Source organism: Engystomops pustulosus, chromosome 7 (assembly GCF_040894005.1).
Source record: "Engystomops pustulosus chromosome 7, aEngPut4.maternal, whole genome shotgun sequence".
Taxonomy (NCBI): domain Eukaryota; kingdom Metazoa; phylum Chordata; class Amphibia; order Anura; family Leptodactylidae; genus Engystomops; species Engystomops pustulosus.
Window position 1 is genome coordinate 97184357 of NC_092417.1, and position 12926 is coordinate 97197282.

A 12926-nucleotide genomic window follows, 5' to 3' on the forward strand; every position below is an offset into this window, starting at 1 on the left:
TTGTTTTACATACATTGAGGGGTGAAGTTTCTATAGTGGGGTAATGTATGGGATATTTACTATTATTTAGGCCTTTGAAAGTCACTTGGAAGCTGAGTTGTCCCTCAAAATGTGAGTTTTGGCAATTTTCATGAAAATTGCACCTAAAGTTCTGCACCTCATAACATCCTAGAAAAATGACCGGACGCATAAAATATCATCTCAACATAAAGCAGACATTCCATAAATGTTAATTATCAAGCTTTTTGGGTAGTTTTACTTCCTGTCTGGAAAAGAGAACATTTCAAACTTTGAAAATGAAGAATTTTTATGAACTTTTGCCGAATTAAAAAATTTTTTTTAAGACCTAAACGCAAAACTTATCATTTAAATTTTATAACTAACATGAAGTACAATGTGTTACGAGAAAACGATCTCAAAATCACCAGGATATGTTAAAGCGTTGCGAAGTTATAACCAATTATCGTAATTTTGTAAAATCAAGTCTGGTCATTGAGCAGAAAACATCGGCGGTGATAAGGGGTTAACAAGCTTAAAAGAAAATTTGTATAAAAGATACAAGTCGGTTGGATACTATTGGAGCATTCTGTAGTGTAAAAGGCGCCCTCCTGCGGCACAAAAAAGAACTACAGCTGGTATTTTTTGTCCCCATAACAACTCCTCCGGATCTCTTCCGGCTCTTTCTGATGATAACGTGGAGGTAGAGTCACGTGGGGTGTGGTTGCTATGCGTGACGTTCTGCACACGCAATTTTTAGACGTCGGTTGCTAAGGAATCGTCACGGTGACGCGACGGCTGCTGTGTCCGGGGAAGGCCGCAAGGAGGCGCCGGGGCCGGAGAGAGATTGTCCGGGGACCTACAGAAAGGCCGGGAGCAGGGAACGGAGAGCGGGATGTAGCTGCCCGGTGTCTGCCGCATCATGAGAAGATGTGCCGGTGAGCTGCCACTACCCTGCGCCCGGTGTCTGTGCAGGGCACTGGGAGTGTAGGCCTGGGCTGCAGATACACTACAAGTCCCAGCATGCTGCACCCAGCACTAGTGGTCATGGGGGTATCAGGAGGTATGTGGGGGGTGACACGATGGCCCCTCTGTACGCATAGTACATACACAGGCCAATCTTACTATAGCTCCCCAGAGACTTCTCTGCATTGTACATGAACAAGAGCTTGCCCCATGTGCCCTGCTATGGATTACAGAGGGGCTGGTGCCAGGGGCTTTGTGGTAGCCAGAAATACATCCCTTATCTGTCACTGATGTACATAATGATAAGCCCTGGGCGTCACTATCAGCACTGCCACTATATGCTGGGATTTCTGCTATTCTGGACTGAGTCCTAATGCGCAATCCAAAAATGTCCCTTACTGGTATCTCAGACATCAGCTCCACAGTCCTGTTATGCATCAGGGGCTTCATACAAATCTATATGAGATCCCGGCTCGCTGCAGGATTAAGAGCAGAAATAAGGCACAGAGAATCTGTTTTACTTAAAGGAAATCTACAACCCAAGTTATCCCCGACAATGAACCACTAGTGCTCCGTAGAGGTTATCATTTCTATAGTAGCCATACCCTTATTAGGTATATTTGCCTGCTCGTTCTATATAAATATGACCTTTAATATGCATGCAAATGTGGCTGATGTGCTTTGGTGGGGTGTTACCAGAACCCGTTTGAGCTCTGGCATCACACTCCACGTAGCACTTTAGCCATGCATGCTGCCTCCTCTGCCCATCTCCCTTCCTGCTGGCAATGCACGAGAGGAGCATAGTGTGCACGGCCAAGTACTCCCCACAGCTGGCTTCATCACTGGTGGTGCTTTATGGAGGTCAATTTAGGTGGTAGATTTCCTTTTATGAATTGTATTTCACTTCTGAAATAAAATAAAATAACTTCAGTTGTTTAAGCTTGGTAAACTTACCTCTGACGCAACCCGGGAAGTATATGAGCTAAATCATTCTGAATTGTCTTAGATGGAGGCCTACCATACTATACTCCTTGTTCTGGATGTATAGACCTTGCTAGATCTGGAGGAGCAGTTGAACTTGCCAGAAATAATTTTTTACATGCTACTAAATAATTTTTTCAAGGAGTAAAGTTTTTTCTTTTTGGTTTTGACTCTAAATTACATTGTCAACCTTAGTCTTCCCCTCTCCCAGTAGCAGACATAGAGGCCCATCATTTCCTGTTTATCTATATTGGTGATGGGCAACCTTTTGAGCTTGGTGTGTCAAAATTCGCCAAAAAAAGGAGCATAACTCGGGTGGTGTGTCACCTTTAGAAAAAAACCCTAATTTTGTGATATTTAGAGTTTAAATAACAAATATGTATAATTATTTACCTGCTTAGTGACTTCTTTGTTAATCTGTCAGTTGGTTTCTTTTGTTGGTCTTGCTGTTATTTAACTTGTGTGGGGTGCCATGAACTAAGGTAAGTGAGGGGAAGGGGGAATTCTTCCAGTGATGGCGAACCTGTGGCAGTCCAGCGACAACCTCCCCCCCCCCCCCCCCAGTATAGTCACAGGGCCTCCCCCCTCCCCAATATTGTCATAGGGCCCCCAGTATAGTCACAGGGCCTGCCCCCTCCCCAATATTGTCATAGGGCCCCCAGTATAGTCACAGGGCCTCCCCCCTCCCCAATATTGTCATAGGGCCCCCAGTATAGTCACAGGGTCTCCCCCCTCCCCAATATTGTCATAGGGCCCCCCAGTGTAGTTACAGCCCGCCGCACCGCCCCCCACCCACCACCAGTATAGTCAAAGGGCCAAATCACAACAGTAGATAAAAAATATATATTTACTCAGCATGTGCAGCAGCCGCGGGCCGGAATGCAGCGACTCAGTGAAGTGCAGGACTGACTGAGACTGAGTGCTGGTGCGATGATGTCACCGCGCAGGAAATCGGGCGCCGGCGGAGAGAGGTATTTTGTGCTCCGCTGCGGGCTGACTCTATTTCCCGGAGCGCAGGGCATCGGGGCCAGGAGCAGAGGCTGGAGCTGAGTAGGCTGCAGCAGGCACAGCACAGGTTGCCAGGGCTGCTCTGTCTCCACGCTCGTGCGGAGTGCGCGGCCTCCGCAGAGCAGGATGGGTGGACAGAAGCAGTGCCGTATCACCGACCGCCCGCCCACCTGCGCGGCCGACCGCCCGCCCACCTGCGCGGCCGACCGCCCGCAGACAATGGCGACCGGTCACACAGCCACGACCAGCGTGTCAGCGAACATGACTACGCGTGTCAGTGCTGACACGCGTGTCATAGGTTCGCCATCACTGATCTATATGGTCCCTTAATGCTTCTTGGGGCAGATTCACTTGTCCTTGAATTATGTACCACACAGTGAGCTGACCGCCCAAACTGCCGTAAACTGAACTACTTGTATCATTGTAATAAATGAAGAAGGGACTCCGTTCATTAGATATCACTGTGATGCAAGGAATCCCATCCCCAGCAGTGTGTTAGGACACCGCTATGTGAATGAGCTCTTTGTTAGATGGAGGTCATGGGGTAAGTCTTGGCAGTGAGCAGGACTTCTCTCTTGCTTGGATTCATGTCTACTATTACAGGGAGAGCATTTAAGAAGTGTTTGCCTAAGGAAAGGAGGCAGCCTTTCTTAAAGTAGTAGTTTACAGGCAGTCCCCGGGTTACATACAAGATAGGGTCTGTAGGTTTGTTCTTAAGTTGAGTTTGTATGTAAGTCGGAAATGTATATTTTATCATTGTAATTCCAGCCAGAACTTTTTTGGTCTCTGTGACAATTGGATTTTAAAAATGTTGGGTTTTCATAAGAATCAACATTAACACTAAAGCTTCATTACAGACACATTTGATAACAGTTATAGATGTTTATTGTAACCTAGGACTAAAGTACAATAAATTACCAATATCCAGAGGTCCGTTTGTAACTAGGGGTCGTATGTAAGTCGAGTGTTCTTAAGTAGGGGACCGCCTGTATACATATTCTCTTCCTTTTAGTAAGGTAGGTGTTGAACCCTCTCTACTCCTGTGGGATAGGGACTACTTAGAGTACAAGTTGGTAGTCTTCTTCACACTTACAGTTTTGTAATGATTTATCAGTACTTCTACTCCAGGTTTGTGGCGTAGAAGCACTAATTATGATCATTCCTGTGGCTACACTATGTAAGCTCCGCCTTGGCCATTGAAGGTGAACTTCAGATAGCCTGCGAACATTCAGACCTCTTCATTCCTGAATTTTCGCTGTTTCTTTGCGTAAAACCATGCAAGGCTGGGCCTGGCGTTTTTTTTTTTCCATTTGGCAGATGCGTCAGAAGCCCAAGCCTCCTGATGTATCTGCCGTGGCGTGGGTGTGGCTTCATGGGCGGATGATAAATCTCCATGTGTCTGTTAGTAGGTAGTAGGAATCATTAGAGCATCTGCCTGCTCGGATAAGGTTACACTGCTTTTCTTGTTCTCTTACAGGAAGATAAATCAATTATATCCTTGAGTTGTCCTCTAATGTCTTGTCATCAACAATTTTGTTTAGCCATTTCTTGACGGCATTATTTTCTGGGAATGCTGGGTGACCATTGTGACTGCAACACTGGTTGTTTTTTTTTTTCAAGCTGTTGAACAGTAAATGTTTTGTAGTAATATTTGTTCTTATAACATAGACTCAATGTTGACTTCCCATCCACGGGTCCAGATGGCTGACATAACAGCGGTCTTACAGTGGATCTGTCTGTAATTTTTAGTATATATAATATACTAATATAATAATCTTCTTTTATGGCACAAAAAGTTTGTGCTATAAAATGTTCTAAAATAATGCACTGGACACATTGTTTGAGTCCAGTTTATTTATTGAGTGAGTGATAGGGGGTCAATAACTATGTGAGTTGGCATCAGGGCTCACTTGACGAATCCACTGTGACCATGCCCAATAGAAATCTATGGGCAGTTGTGCGTTAGATGCACTTTGTGCATGAGGTCTAAGTGTTCTTTTCTTCCCCATACAAACACATGTATCCAAATATTAGACTTTCTTCATAACAGAAGTCAACTTATTGTTAATGCTGCTGTTATACAGCATTTAGGGGATACTCTTCTAGCATAAAACTGAAAGGAGAAACCTTTATACTTTTTTCTTTGTAATGTTTCAGGGAATCTACTCTCCAGTACTCCGGGTTAAAGTAAATTTCTCTAGGTAGTGGAAATTTTAGATGGTCAGTTTAATTGAATAAATCTTTTTTTCTATCGAACCATCATATTCAGCAGCACTTTATAGATCATGGGGGGCATATACAGGTATAATAAGACATTACAGAGCAGTGACACACAAGCTAACAAGAGCTTACTGTCTGTCCAATATGTCTAAGGTAAAGATCATATTCCTGTCCATGACTAATGTCAGCTAAGTGAATGCCAAGGCAGCAGAATAACTAAGTGGCATCTTAAATCCCTATTATGCCACTAGTTTCCTTAATTAACCTCTTCACTGCCATATGGCTATATACGTCGTATTTGCACCTTCCAGATAGCACGTAAAGACATGGCAAGACAGTGTCCCACTATAAACAGCCCTCCCTCCTGAACCAAGGCACCTACAAACTGTTAAAGTTGCTTTAAAAAATGTCTTTTTTTTTTTTTGTAATACAAATGTCAATTTCTGACTGCAACTTTAAAAGTAGGTACATCCTGCTCTGTATCATTTAGAAACACAATCTGTTATCTGTGTGAGGCCTTGTTTTGTGCAAAACAAATTGTACAGGCAGTCCCCTGTACTTCCTAATGACAAGAGTATTCCACACTAGGAAGTGGGCAGAAAATCCAAATGCGGTGCAACATTGCTTGTGGGCTCTGCTTTTACGTCTCTTGCTGTAACACCTCCCCTTTATTCCTAGGGTCAGTATGATCACAGGGTTGTATAATTTATATAGATTTTATTATGTTTTAATAGATTTTAAAAATTAAACCTTTTATACCAAATAAATTTTTTTTTGCCATATTCTAACACTATTAATATTTTTATACTAGAGCTATGAGCGGTGTAATTTTTTTGAAGAACTAGATGATGTTTTAATTGCTATCATTTTGTGGACTTTTCATTTGTTGCAAAATTTAGGCGCTATTTGTTACGGGGTTACATATTTTATATTTTGATTTGGGATGTGCTGGGATGTAAACACATTTATGATTTTATGTGTTTATTCTTTCTATATATCAGTTCTAGGGATTTTTTTTTTCAGTTTTTCCACCCCCCAGGGTATTTTAAAAGTAGTGGGTCTGATCATTCCTGCCATACACTGCAAAATAACTGCACTGCAAAAGTATATGCTTTGCATCTGTAACAATGTGCCATTGACTGATCAGCTTAAATGACACGTCCTGAAGTCTTATTTAGACTCCAGGCTTTCATAGTTACAGATCGTCGCTCCCCAATGACATCACAGGGAGCAACAATCTGAGCCAGTCTGGTAGTGTGATTAGTGATGGCAACAGGTGTTTGCTGCAATTTGCCGCAAACACCTGTCCTGTATGGAGAGGGCTCAGCCTTTGACCACTCTCCATAGTCCCCTTGACACCCGGTGACATACTATTACGGCGGTTTGTGGCAAGTGGTTAAAGAAAAGCAGAATCGACACTTAAGAACCAATTAATTTGGGTCACGAAGGGGTTAAATCAGGATTTGCGACCATAATCCAATTTATATAGCAGTAACATATGACAGATCTCTTAGTAAAACCTCAAAGGGTATTCTCAACTGGCCATATACACCATATATTATTCTTCTTAAAATGTTGTCCCTTAGAAATGAGATAGCTGTCTTTGGATACGACCACCCCCACACTCTGGCAGTGGTGGCCAGACTTGAGGTGTCTGACCACCTGGATTCAGTGTTCATTACCACAGGAAGGCTGTGGGACATGTAGTGACTCCCAGTCATTAAATATGCAATCAGTCCAGCAGCCGTGACTGTATCCACAGAAAGCTGTTCTCCCTTTCTAAGGGACATGGCTCAATGTGAATGTCCAGGTGGTAATACCACTTGCGTTTATATTCTTTTCAGTGTCTAAAAAGCTTCCCATTGCCTGGTCCTTATGATGTCTCCTACTTGTTCATTGCTTTGTCCCACCACATCTCTTACTTGGTCTTTGGTCTTGTGACTAAACGAAACCCAGAACCCAAAAACGACTTCAGAACAATTTTTTTCTAGAAATACTGCACCAGCCTACTCATGGTCTATTTAACACTGTTTCTTGAACCAGTCTTATTTACTTGCATTACTTCAGTCCATACCACTCATTTCCATTATACTTTGAAAGTTCTTGTGTTATCTTGTTGACTTGACTCAGACTAATGTATCTCCTTTCTCCTTCAGCTTTTAGACCAACAAAATGCAGACTGAATACATGTGGTGTCATCACCAACCATTGCTGCCAGACACTCATGAAGCTAACCGAAATTCATAGAGACCCTATTAAAAGCAGGAAGCAACATGAAGCCTGCACACGAACGCAGCCAGGAATGTCTTCCACCAAAGAAACGGGATCTGGCTCAGAGCACTATAAACATAGAGGAGCAACAACCCAAGGTGGCTAACTCCTCTGCTAATGAAAGCTCAGCTACTGAGACATCAAACTATCCCCGAGGAGTCTTGGTGGCTTCAGGACAAGGACATGGGGTGAGGTATGAAGTGGCTGGAGAAGGTGCAGAGGCTGTCACTGTAGATCAGTATGGAAATCTGTACAAACTTGCTGTGCCACAAACCTTCTCACCACCAGGCCTCCACCCTGTGGTGAACATGGGGTCTATCCCTCCATCTTTTAATGTAGCATCACCATTGATTCAACATCCTGGAATTACTTATCCACCCATCCATTATGCTCCCATCTCTCACACCTCTGTGCAGTTTCTTGGGTCACCTTACGCTGTCCCATATGCCGTTCCTCCAGGATTCCTACAACGCGCTGTGATATCTCCACCTGCTACATTGGCTTCTCATGTACCCCATTATGTGCCATATAACTCAATCTTGCCTGAGGGAGTGACCCCTCCCCCACAGCCTCCATCTCCTCAAACTTTCAGTAAAGTTACCACAGCACAATCTCCTTCTGTTCTTATGGGTGTGGTACCAGTAGATGTTACAAAGGGAAGAGTTCCTGTATTTTATCAGCATTCTTCCCAAATGCCAGCAGGTTATCCTGTACATGAAATGGTTCTGGCATGTCCTCCTAATACAGAGCATAATCCAGCCTCCCCAAGTGACAAAGAGACTTTGATTGCATCCACTAATGGGTCCCAGAGAGCATCTGAATGTGCCCCCAACAGAAGAGGGAGCCAGACGGTAGAACATTATGTTCATAATTCTGATGTGGAAATGGCTAGAGGTCAAAATGACAATTTAATGGAATGTGATAGATACTCAGGCCATGCGACTCAGAGGACAGAGGTTGCTATGATGACCCATAGGAGCACTCCCGATACAGACCTAGAAGTTCAGAGAGTTGTTGGAGGATTGGTTTCACATGAATTCTCCTCTTCTTCCGTTCAGAGAAAAGAACGGATGAGCCCTTTAAATCTCTCCAATGATAAGCACGATTCAAAGAGAGGAAATAGTCATCGTACAAGTCCGTCAAGAGGGGGTCTTAGAGTTGTGTATGGCGTACAGCATCCTCTTAAATATACGGAGAAAAATGCACTTATATTGAATGGTGAGTCAACCCAAGGATCTTCTAGTTCTGCTGAGAGATTGTCTTTAGCAGCTCAACAACATGGTTCTAAAACCCAAGAGACCAGATCTCCAGAAAAGCATAGTAGAGTCAGAGACTCTCCTACTACGGGTCCCCCGCAGCCTCCTCAATCCGCTACTTTACCATCACACTTCATGAAAGGGGCCATTATCCAGCTTGCCACTGGGGAACTGAAGAGGGTGGAAGACCTACAGACCCAGGATTTTGTCCGAAGCGCAGAAGTTAGTGGTGGCCTTAAAATTGATTCCAGCACAGTGGTGGATATCCAGGAGAGTCAGTGGCCGGGATTTGTCACTCTTCACTTTGTAGTTGGTGAACAACAAAGTAAGGTTTGTCTTGATGTCCCTCCTGAACACCCGTTTTTTGTGTATGGACAAGGCTGGTCTTCATGCAGCCCATCACAGACTGCGCAGCTTTTTGCACTTCCCTGCCACCGGCTTCAAGTGGGAGATGTTTGCATATCAATAAGTTTGCAGAGCATCTCCAAGAACGGTGCATCGCCTGCAGGCAGCACTTCTATGCATCAGGCTTTGCCACATCCCATTGAGAAAGCAGTGTTACAATCTAGGGAGTGCCCACTGGTATCCGAAAATCTGCTTCAGAAAGATTGTTTGGCCCAGATTTCCGTGGCCCAGGCTGCATGTCCTCTTCCCACAGCTCCATCAAACTGGTCAAACCCAGTCGTCCAAAGATATAGTGGACAGAGTACAGAGGCCCGACCCTCGCCTTCGCGCCATTCTTTCATTCCACAAGAGGTGAAGTTGTCCATTGAGGGTCGGTCAAATGCAGGGAAGTAGTTAATGAATCTCTGCAGACATAAATAGATTTGCACAGTTAGAGTACAGGGATAATCATGGATGTTGAGGCTGGGTCCCTGCTTCTGGAGGAAAGATGTCGGAAGGGTAGCGTCTACTGCACGTACCCTGTCCATTCTCCAGTTTAGAAAAAGTGAGATCTCTTTATTTTCTTGGTAATCATTTGAACCCTATTGTATGATATTTTATTCATATATATTGTGCATTTCCATGCATTAACGCTGGTGTGTTGAACATAGGGCACCGAAAAGATGTTTTAGATTTTGGAATGGGGTGACTATTTTGAAGAGAATGGATAAGAGGTTATTTTTGGCAAGCGTCTTCCTGGGATTTGAAGCTTCCAAATTTGACCTTCCTTGTTGAACAGGCACAAATGACAGGAATATGTTTCTATGTGTTGTTGTTCCTTATAAGAAATGTTGTTGCAGCTCCGCACACCCAGAACTTTTGAGGCCATAAGTAATGTTAACTGACATTCCCGAGCCAGAGCCATGGTGGTGATACAGCAAGGCTCCTATGGTCACCCAAACACACCCAGAGTGCAATAAAAAGGTATTGTTGTAGCATGGACCCTGGCTCTCCTGCACCTTGACTTCTGACCGAAAGCTTTACCTGCAGAGACATGTTATGTTATATTCTATATATTGATCTCAGATCTGGAATACAATTGGCGTGAAGTAGTATGCTATTTTTTTAATGACAATTTTTCACACTGCCAAATTTGCTTTAGAAGACACCTGATCCCATTCTGAACATCACTGGACACTACATATACTAACAACATTTCCTTCTAAGAAGGCCAGATGAGTCACTGGATAAATTAAAGAACACCCATGTCTTTAATAAAAAATAATAATAATAATATATATGCGATAATAGGAGCAAAGCAAATATTGTTCACAAGCAATTTCAGCACTTGGGTGCATACAGTGCACCAGCAGTAGTGCTCAGGGGGCGGGGCTTAATGCATTGCTCGTTTTAAGATGCCTTTTTTCTTTCAAGAAGCAAAACATTACAGTAATGTGAGAGGACGCATTTTCCTGCCTCAGACCACAGTGTTAAATAACAGACACGGCTTTAGACAGGTTATTTTGTGCAATGTGACATCGACAAGAGGAATGGATCCTACCAGCTCCCTGCCGTATTCACAACATACATTTCATATACTTAACCAATAACCTAATATGCATCCTACAAAGCCTTAGACTTAGGCAGGTGCTTCTATCCTATTATGCTACCTGATCTTTACCAGAGCATTAATCTATATTTTGTTGTGCTTTTTTTGTAACTGTTTTAAATAAATCAATTTGTACTGTATATTTGTATTCCAGCTGAGAAGCTTTTTTGTTTTTTTATTTTACCTTTTTTTTTTCTTCTTCCCCTCTTCTCTGTACTTGAGTTATATATAAAAAAATACAAAAAAAAAGGAAAACCAGACTGTATTTTCGTGCTAAAACACATTTAACATATGTAAGCATTCTATGTACCAATATGCCTATATAAACACATAGCTCTTTTTCTCTGGGTGTGTCTTACTTTTTGGGCCTGTATCAGTCATTCTGAGAATCTACTATTAAAAACAGGATGCTCTTCCACCGGGTTGAGCTGATTTACTCAACTTGGACACAATCCGCAACTGATGCTCAACACCATATGCTACAAACATCAGGATTCGTAAATCTCCCACAGTGTGTGGACGCTTTACTTACACATGTGAAAAATACACTACTAAAATATGGAATTAAATTTGTCATGGTTTATATTGGTGGTTAGACCTCACTTAAAAACACAGGAAAGCCACCAATGGAGTGTAATGATTCAGCTAGAACTGGTCTTCCCGGGTAGCCAGACTGGCAACCGAATCTGGACAAATATAATGGTGTACCTTCACTAAGCCCATTACCCCTGATGAAGCCGTGTGAACGTCAAAACATGTTGGGGGGATTGTGGCAATAAGTTTGCTTTCCACGCCCCAGTAGCTGCTGCCGCTAATTTACATAATATTAAAATAAGCTTTTTAGCAAATTAGACTTATTTATATACTGTAGGGAAGGGTTTTTCAGCATGTACCTACCAGCGGATCTACCTTATTAATACTTTGCTAGTACCAGAGCTGCATTCTAATGGTTTTGTTGGATTTCAGAGCATTGTTATGATTAGTGTGATGTCAAAGGGCTTCAATATGGTTCATACTGTATATGTGTGTATATATATATATATATATATATATATATAAATAAGAAAAAATGGCAGCACTCCGAGATTCCAATGTGGTCAAAAATGTACTATTTTATTCCAGCATGTGCCATGCAACGTTTCAGCTCCCAAAGCCTGGAGCCTTTTTCAAGCAAAGGTGTATACAACAGTGATACAATTTATACAAAGCATTAAAGGAAGTGACATCATTCATCTTAGAGACAACAGGTGCAAAATAAAATCAATATATAGTGTTAAGAATGAATATTCATTATGAGCAACAAAATACTATCATAGAATGTGATCACTATGTAGTTTATAAGCGCTAATGATCGCTCACCACAGGACACACTAACGGGTCCATCGGCGTTCATAATCGTCGACTGCGCATGACAGTCACATGACGGACACGTGAGTGATCACGTGATCGCAGTGAACGTGGGGAAAGAGGTCGGCGAGCAGCGCGCATGCGCACTGGTAACTTCTATGTCACTGCCGCCATATTGGATAAGGGAACAAAGTGTGGGTAAGTATATGGGAGTATATCCCAAGTGCTTCTATAGATGTCTAAAGGTGCATGGTTCCAAAGGTACGAGAGGTACCCGAGTCCACAGAACACCTATCCTGGTTTTCTGATGGACACAAATCCACACTCTGCGACCCTAACCGGACATAAGTCCAAAGGGTGCATCTTGGGGATAAGGTGGTATTCCTCAAGTGTTCCTTTAGCGGAGCCATTGTTGCACCTTATAACTAGTCACAATAGTGATAATCACAATGCCCCTTGAACATAGCATTATCGACCTCTATAACCCCATAAGGACCCAGTATTGGAATATAGTCATAGACTGGTGAGAGAGTGACGCGTCTTCAACGTGAGGTTACGGTGTGGTGCTCAATGTGGAGTGAGATAAACATCTATAGGAAAAGGAAAGAGAAATAAAAATTAATCGGCTTGAATCACAATATATAAAATACATAAATAATAACAAAGTAACACCAATGTATTTCTGAAGAGGATGGCAGGGGTCGTATCTCAGCCACCTCTGGAGTCACCCAGTCCTAGGTTACATCAAGGGGTCTAAACTCTATATTGAGTCCTCTAGGTCTTAAGGTATTTAACCTGTGGATCCACTCCATTTCTTTTCTATGTAGTCTCAGGGATCTATCACCACCTAATCTATGTGGTGGGACGTGGTCTATTATGCGCACCTT

The 12926-nt window shown here is 42.8% G+C and overlaps 1 protein-coding gene across 1 annotated transcript; it reads left to right on the plus strand.

Moving 5' to 3' along the window:
- The first annotated feature begins 674 nt into the window (after positions 1-674).
- Positions 675-10832, plus strand: ATXN1L (ataxin 1 like). The gene is made up of 2 exons (XM_072117320.1): positions 675-935; positions 7329-10832. The coding sequence occupies exon 2, from the start codon at positions 7446-7448 to the stop codon at positions 9495-9497; it is 2052 nt and encodes a 683-aa protein (XP_071973421.1). The 5' UTR covers positions 675-935; positions 7329-7445; the 3' UTR covers positions 9498-10832.
- Positions 10833-12926: the final 2094 nt, after the last annotated feature.